The sequence below is a fragment of the Pseudonaja textilis genome, chromosome 2 (assembly GCF_049901715.1).
Source record: "Pseudonaja textilis isolate UNSWEBS1 chromosome 2, rPseTex1.2, whole genome shotgun sequence".
Taxonomy (NCBI): domain Eukaryota; kingdom Metazoa; phylum Chordata; class Lepidosauria; order Squamata; family Elapidae; genus Pseudonaja; species Pseudonaja textilis.
In genome coordinates, this window is record NC_141991.1 from 150,810,648 (window position 1) to 150,819,335 (window position 8,688).

The 8,688-nt window shown below is 37.4% G+C and overlaps 1 protein-coding gene across 1 annotated transcript in view; it reads left to right on the forward strand.

Moving 5' to 3' along the window:
- The window catches only part of VAV1 (vav guanine nucleotide exchange factor 1), a 57,769-nt gene extending 49,081 nt beyond the window's left edge, over positions 1–8,688 (forward strand). The window contains exons 19-27 of the mRNA XM_026716799.2: positions 126–171; positions 1,235–1,371; positions 3,509–3,574; positions 3,876–3,907; positions 4,488–4,604; positions 5,660–5,747; positions 6,955–7,069; positions 7,976–8,127; positions 8,498–8,688. Of these exons, the coding sequence (XP_026572584.1) occupies positions 126–171; positions 1,235–1,371; positions 3,509–3,574; positions 3,876–3,907; positions 4,488–4,604; positions 5,660–5,747; positions 6,955–7,069; positions 7,976–8,127; positions 8,498–8,551 (807 nt within the window). The 3' untranslated portion in view covers positions 8,552–8,688. The remainder of the gene's footprint in view (positions 1–125; positions 172–1,234; positions 1,372–3,508; positions 3,575–3,875; positions 3,908–4,487; positions 4,605–5,659; positions 5,748–6,954; positions 7,070–7,975; positions 8,128–8,497) is intronic.

Here is an 8,688-nt window from a genome sequence, read left to right on the forward strand (position 1 = left end):
CTTAAAATGTGTACATTATGTAAAGTTAAGGAATCACATAGAAGCAATCTCCAAGTAGGACATTTTTCTAGATTTGCGACTCCATTTTTACTGTTTGTACCTAATTTTCTGTATTTTTGGTGCAGAATAAATCCAACAGACAAACAATGGAAAGAGACAAAACAGATCTAGGTAAGTTATTGTTTTTATCCTGGCAGTTAGTTTACAGAATGATAGTGAAGAACACAGAATAATGATATTTAGTTGTCATGGTAATGGGGATAATAACTGATGGAAGAAGAATTAAATAAAGTTGGACCTTATAGAAAATAGAATATATAGTTCTGTTAGGTTCAGCTCAAAAATCATTAAGAGCAATTCCAGTGAGATTCTCCTCCCCTAATGGTTTTGCCATTATTAAAAGACAGAAAGGTTCTTCTTGTGTCATCTGTTCTCCATCCCATTTATGGCATTCTTTTTATTTTATTGCTTCAGAACAAGCAAAAACTGGTGGGGCCACAAAATTAGCAAATTAATAGAAAATGAAGAGGCTAAAGTGCTTTGGAACTTTAGAATTCAAACAGAGAAGCACTTATGACATAATACTATAGACTTAATAATTGTCCATAAGAAAGACAAAAAAACATGCAGAATGGACATTGCAGTACCTGGGGACAGCAAAATAGAAAAGAACAAGAGAAGATAACAAACTACAAAGACCTGCAAATAGAAGTAGAATGAATATGGCAAAAAAAGCAAATACAGTATCAATAGAATAGAGATCTTGGGTGCAGTTTCAAAATATCTGGAGCACCATTTGAACACCATCAGCACTGACAAAATTGCCAACAGTCTGTTGCAAAAGACAGCTCTATTTGGAACAGCTTACATCCTTTAACGCCATCAAACAACATCTGCATATCCCAGGTCCTTGGCAAGGACTTGACAAATGGATAAAAATGCTAAATCCAGTCTAAACATCTGGCTGACTTACAACCAACCAAAATAATAATAGAAGTATATGCTCTCTGACTCTCACAGACTCTGTACAAGGAGATAAAAAAACCTTTATGTTGGGAATGAATGATCCAGTTAGCTGTATCATTTGAACACAGCCAATAATTGTAGTATTTTCATTGCCTACTTGTTCTTTTTAATTATTTGAAAAGATTTACATGTATGGAATGTGCAAAAAAAATGAGAATTTGGTTTGTTTCAGACACAATTCAACCGTGATTATTTTTTCACTCTTCAGGGTTGCCCAAACTGGAAGTCTGCCAGGAGTATTATGGTGTCCCTCCTCCACCAGTAGCATTTGGTCCACCCCTGAGGCTCAGTGTAGGGGACATTGTGGAACTGAACAAAGCTGAGGCAGAACAGCTGTGGTGGCAGGTAAATGTCATTCCCAGGACTGTCAGGGGGCAGCCTAGGAGTGGCACCAGCAGGCAATGGAGGTGAAACTAAGATGACACTGCAGGTGCATATCTTTTATTGAAAATTGCCCCTGAAAGAAGTATGTAAATTGGTTCATCCCAACTGCCATATTAAAATACAAAATGCCAAAAGGAACACCAGGTTGTAAAGTATCTATTACAGTGATTTGACAGCAACTGTTTTCACCCAAGTTAGCTTGGGATCCTTTCTCCAAGTTGCACAAATATGCATTCCTTCAGTCTTGAATTCACAAAAGAAAATAGACCAATATAAATTGCATTGCTCTTATGACCAAGTCTTGTTCATCTTCAAGAAGACTAATGTGCTGTCTTTACAGATTAAATGTTGGAAAGTTTAGGAAAGCAATTGGAGACTTCCCTTAGTTTTGTTTCCTTCCCATTGTCACCTGCCAGTAGAACAAACATCCACATTAATGTGAAGTAAGACTGGAATTTGAGATTTAAGTTTTGCATATTCTGATTTTGTGTTTTTATGAATGCGCTGAAAGGAAGAGCAATTATTAGCTAATGGTCTCATTTTGGGCATGGTATTAAAAGACACAGGATGTGGGAAGAACAGGATTGTGGAATAACACTAATGTATAGAAGTAGTCCATTAAACAACTGACATATATTAACGAGTTGTAAGGAGATGTGGGAAGGAGATTTCCTATTGCATTGATCAGTGCCTTCCTGTGTCTGTTACCCATTTTTAATACGATAAATCTATGGTTTAAAAAAAAGACATTTTTGAGAAGGGAAATAATTTAGATATAAAGTGGGTCAATTGCAACAGAGTGAAAGGTCAGTCTCAACAAATATTAGTCCTGTCTTTTTTATTTGGATGGTACACATGCATGGCTCTTTTCTTTCTTCATGCTGAACTGAAAATTTAAAAACAGTCCTTGACTGTATCATCAGCTGCATCATCAACAAATCATCATAAACTGTCCTTTCTGTTCTTATACTATTTATTTTTAATTGTGATTTTCATATTTTTTTTATTTTTATGTCTAGTGTCTTTATTTGCTGGTTGTATGCCCAGAGTTGCTTTTGGTGAGATGCATAGCTATACAAATTTGATTAATAAATACATTCAGCAATATTTTTGTTGGAAGAAAACATTACTTTAAAAATGAAACATCTAGGAATTAAGTAAAACTCTCTGTGGGCTCAGGATGAGAAGCAGCGGTGGTATTCAGCAGGTTCTGACCAGTTCTGGAGAATGGGTAGTTGAAATTTTTAGTAGTTCGGAGAACCATTGGTAACCTTCCCCTAGGAGTGGGGTGGGAATGGAGTTTTTACAGTATCCTTCCCCTGCCACACCTACTAAGCTATGCCACGCCCACCAAGCCACGCCCACAGAACCAGTAATAAAAAAATTTGAATCTCACCACTGATGAGAAGGTGGTAACATCATGAGGAAGAACCTTTCAGAACACTTTGTGACACTTTTTGTGCCCTGGTCATGATGATGAGCTCTTACAGAACGCTGCCTGAAGGAAAGTAAAATCGTAGAAGAGAAGATTTCAACCTTCCTTGTTGGTTCTTTCTATCAATCTTCTTCTATACGGTGCCTCTAGACCTACTCTATTATAATTTAGGCAATCAAGCTGGCTGGCAATTTACTCCAGTATGTACATTGGAAGAAGACATGTTGCTTTAAGTTTAAATTATCACTGACATATCAGAGCATCAAAGGGAAAGGCTCAAGTGGCAGGCAACACTCATACTTCTTCTGAGCAGTGCTTTGAGCTTGCTTTTCACCATCTATAGGCTTGTTATTATCTCAGAACAGTTGTCTCTTTGCTTGGTTTGGAAATGAGCTTAGTCAAGAGTTCAGCTCTCTATTCAAGTATACTAAATCTGACATCAAAAGCTAGCTAACTTATCTATTTTAATGGCAGACACAAGTGAATAAATTGACAAAATAATTTAGGGCATTTCAGTATAGTTCTAACATAAATTCTAGTTCTGACATAAAATTATTGTGATTTTTTTCCCATTATATAATGGCAGCCTTTGCTAAATAAGCTGAAAAATTACACTTGAAAAACTCTATCTGATATGTCCTTTGTTTTCAATTTGGATTGCAGGGAAGGAACACATCAAGCAATGAAGTCGGCTGGTTCCCTAGTAGGAAAGTGAAGCCTTATATCTCTGTAAGTAGTATATCACTGGAGGTATTGGGATTTGGACATCTTTATGTATTTGCTTAAAAGTCAGTAAGCACACTCCATTTGAAAAATGAGGACTTGGGCAGGAGTTATTAAGTCTCCTAGCTGATCATTCTTCGCTTGCAAGAATGGCTAATGTCATATAGGCAAAAGGTTGTGAGCAAGGGAAGGTTGGTATGGTAATTCCCTTTGGAAAAGTGTCTTTAAATAATTTTCTATGATTCATTTTTTTCATTAAACACAACTTTCCTCAAGAAAAACCACCCTTATACCTTTTCTTCCCCAGAGTCCTCGTCCAGATCTCTCAGTTTATCTTTGGTAAGTATTAATTCAGATTTCCATCACCTTGTTAATCATGTTTTCATTCTATGCTGTCATATGAAGTGTGAATGCTTTTGATTTGCCTAAGCTGGGTTCAAATTTGGGGATGTATCAATGCCTATATTTTCAACTGCATTCAGTATACTTTTCCACTGCAGGTAGATATGATGCAGTATTTGTTATGTGAATTTCCCAAGTTTGTTATTAAATACATTTTCCCACTACATAGTGTCATACTTGTGACATTGTCACAAATTACTAAACGCTTCCAGAAGGGTATTTTTTAAGTGCAATCAACCTGATTCATTCACAGAATGTTATAGATGCCCAAAGAATGACCTCTTCTATTTATACCTGTTCTATAATTCCATCATACTACTTTTTTTCTTCCTTTTTTGAAAACAAAAAAGAATCATTGTTATTGGGAAAGTTGGACTACCTATTAGATTCTTTTGAGAGGTCATAGCTGGATCTGTCCACTTGGAAGCATTCTTGTCTCATTGTGGTTATACGGAGTATGGAGACACCCAGTGACTAAGCATTGCACTGCTAATAAGAAATAACCCTCCCTATACAGGTATGCAGGACCCATGGAGCGGGCAGAAGCAGAACAAATCCTTGCCAGCCGGTCAGATGGAACTTACCTGGTGCGGCAGAGAATCAAAGATGCAACTGAATTTGCCATCAGCATCAAGTAAGCCTAATTCCTGTCAGAATTGTCTATGGTAAGATCATGAAGATTTGGGTGTTTACAATAATAAAGGAGAAGGTCCAAGAGAATTGAAAGGAACCAAGAAACACATAGTATATTTTTTCCTATATTTTGCTTTTCATTAGAATCTTGTGACTCATTTCTTTGGATGTTACCATATTTTCTTTCTCCATAGCACCTATAGTTATAAAGGAGGATGTAACTCAGGTAGAATATGTGTTATGTTTGCAAAATGTTCCATTTTGAATCCCATATGGAACAGAATTAGCATGGTTGGAATTGGACTTTCTCTGAGACTCAGGCCGGGTTTGTGATATGCCAAAGCAAAGATATCAGACGTAGGATCAGTTTATGTTTTTACTAATTTTAAGAACCCTCATGAGGCCTGGTGCAAAGACTGTTTTTGGTACCAGAATCTAGCTGAGTTCAGCCAGAGTGAATGCAGTCATTGTGTAGCTCCCTGTCAGGATTCAGTCCTACCTAGGACTAAAACTGGAATCTCAAAGAGGAACAGAACTCCCCATCAGGCTGCCAGGATCTTGAGGAGGCTTTGGTACCTGACATTCCAGCTTCAGAATCAGCAGTTTCCAAATCAGATATCAAGATCTTGAATGCACACACAAGGTCTATGCACCATCCACAAAGAAGATGGCCCACAGGCAGGAGCTTCATCAGTTTATTCAGAAGGCAGCTCATTATATAGTTGCAAGATATGTAAATGCTAAGAAAGAGATTCCAGATTTTACTTGCCTTTTTATTTGGACTAGACTTTTTGCTGAAACAAAGACCTGCCATTTTATGCAACTCAAGCAATGTAAATACAGACTCTAGAGCCATTTTTTGGTTTGTTTTCAACTTGACTATTGGCTCTATCAATGTGTATTTGAATGAGATGAGTCCTTGGCCTCTCCTACATTTTAATTCTGTTCAGTTTACAGTACATCTGTTTTCAACCTGTGAACCTGTGTTATCATTGCTTATCATTCAAAGGAAACCTACTGTTAAAAGCTACTGTTATATGTATTTCTTGTCTACAGGTTCAATGCTGAAGTCAAGCACATCAAAATCCAGACCAAGGAGGAGCTGTATCGCATTACAGAGAAGAAAGCCTTCAAAGGACTTGTAGTAAGAACTGATCTTCACCACAATTATTTTTGCAGCACAAGTGAAAAATGAGATTAAAGTAAAAAAAGAAAGAAAAGAAATAAGAAGGAAAATTGAAGGAAACATAAAAATTATAGTACTTCTAGGTTTAGAACAAGTAGGGCCTTTGATAAACTCAGTACTCTTCTCCCCAGCATTGTTTCTACTCACTATTCCTGCAGACTATCTGAAATTGGTCACCCAAATAGGTAGATAATAATATGAGCCAATTAATGCTTCCTCCAACTGACCTGTAGAAATCAAAAATGGCCTGTCAGTGCCCCATATCCCAAACTAGTGCAGATGCTGAAATAGAGAAAAATATCTCATCCAAAGCACTCTACAAGAGAAATTGCTTAAGTGAGTGTACCTCCCATCCTTATTGTGACTGTGAAGGATGATGTTACCTTGACCACTTGAGAACATTGCTTTGTTGTGCCTTTAAAACATCAGCATATCCTAGTTTTATAGGAAGGCACTTTTCTCCCCAAAACTCTAAAAATAGTTTTGTTGTTAGTTGTGAAGTTGTGTCTGACCCATCGTGACCCCATGGACAACATAGAGGTGCATATATTCAAGCTTGACAAAAAGAAGTAGAGCGTCTATGGGAAAGGGAGAAAAGAGGTTTGCTTGACCACAGGAAGTAGGTGAGGTGGAAGTTCCTGTCAGTGAGAATGCAAACTGTCCACAAGCTGTGTTTAGCCGTAACATTGCAGGAAAAAGAAATCCAGCTTTATGCCAATTTCAAATAAATGAGTGCCTTAAAAAAAAAAAGATTCATCTTTTGAATGAAACGGTCAGAGGTGGTACAGTGGTTTAGCAAATGACAGAAATCTTCTCCATTTCTATTTTCTCCATTCTAATTGGCAATCTACTGTGGATACTCTTCATTAAAATGAAACCCAAGCTATGGAGAGACTATGTATCTCTTATGCAGGATATAATACTGGATCACCACAGAGCCAGTTTATATTTCTCTATTTGTAATGCAGAGATCAAGGAAGAAACTCTGGAAAGTCTCATTAAAGTGTCAGTTCAGAGCAGGATCTAACTTGCTGTGTTACATTGTCATAAGTGCTTTCCTTTCATGTCTTTCTCATATGTATGGGCTGGATACATCTTGCTAATGACAAATGTATCTCTCATGCTGCCGCCTTACTTCAAAAACACTTCTCTGTTTTATTCTTAGGACCTGGTGGAGTTCTACCAAGAAAATTCCTTGAAGGATTGCTTTAAGACTCTTGATACGGTTCTGCAGTTTTCTTTCAAAGAGCCAGAAAGTAAAATAGGATCCAAGCCACCTGGTATGTGATTTAGACCTTTACTTTCAAAATTCAAGTGACCTGATGTGGAACAAGAATTAACTAGAAAAGCAATGGAGATCATTGTGTGGCTCTGCTATCAGATTTGCATGGTGGCAGTGCACAGGTATTCTGTGGTGGAGTGTAATCTAGACTCCCAGGAGGGACGGAGTACATTCCAAAGGAATAAGAGCCAGCAAAATTTAGATAGTTTGGTTGGGAAGAAGAGGGCAACTTCTGGACATAAATAATTTCCTATCTTCCTTCAATGGTTTTTTGCCTTTTCCTTGTACCCCTTAGTCTGCTACATCTCAAGAAGGGGGAAAGCACAAATTGAGTACTATCTTCTATAAACTATGCAAAATATCTGTTTTGATCATGTGCTATTCTGCATCACAAAGATAAAGTTGTCTTCAAGGCCAGTTCAATTTTTGGTGACTTCATGAACATGTCTACATAGTGTTCTTGGCAACGATACAGAAAGTTTGCCACTGCAGTTTTTTCTTTTAATTTTTCAATCTGTCTTATATCCTGATGGTCTCCAATATGAACTGACCCTGCTTAGCTTTTTGAAATTAGCCAAGGTTGGCTGTAAACTTGCTAGACATTCTCTATCCTCCTCCTGCTTGCTAAATCCTATTTGGCTCATATAAGCTCCCACTTAACTGGCCATAGCACAAGAGATATAGTTTTAACTACTGTGGGCTTATGTCTTCTACAGAGAAGTTTGAAATGAGGAAAGCTCTGCTTGTTGAGATTTTACAGGCATACATTGATCCTCAGACAGCATATGACTTGGTCTTCTTATGGTCATGCTATAAGAATCATAGAATGATTAAGATTCTCTGCATTTCTAGGGACTTGGTGAATCTTCTGATTACTGCTAAATCTATATTGTTTCTTTGACAGGAAAAAGTCTCAAGTACTTTGGCTCAGCCAAGGCTCGCTATAATTTCTGTGCACGAGATCTGACTGAATTGTCCTTGTCAGAGGGAGACATCATAAAGATTCTCAATAAGAAAGGACAGCCAGGATGGTGGAAAGGAGAGATCTATGGTCGAGTAAGCATCTTTGCATCCATATAAGTGTGAATTGTTTGATTGCAGAATTTAGGATAGAAATGGGATTCATATGCAAACTGATCAGCTAGTTATTTGGACCTGCTGTGGTATATTCCCTTGAAGCAGGTGCTGCTAAAAAGTCAAACTTTCAATTAGGATAAGCTGTGGCTGCAAATCTTAGGCTCCTACTGCTGGATGATTTGACAAAAATCTATGTTAACAATTTAGTTTAGATTTTAGAAAATGCTGGCATCAATAGAGGAATAGTTAACATTTCAACAGCAAGGATCCGTGACTCTTCCCTTGGCTTAGAATATTTTCATTGTTTATTGGATTCTAATAAGCCTTTGCCTATCTTTTCTCCCTGCAGATTGGCTGGTTCCCAGCAAATTATGTAGAAGAGGATTATTCAGAATATTGCTGAGATCACCACATTCAATGCAGCATTTTTCTCATGTGCAAAAACTATTATTTATGAACTCTTCTTTCTCTTGCTTCAGATCCTGCCCACCTCCACCCATTACATGTTCTTGTCTAATAAACTGGGTACTGTAGAAATAA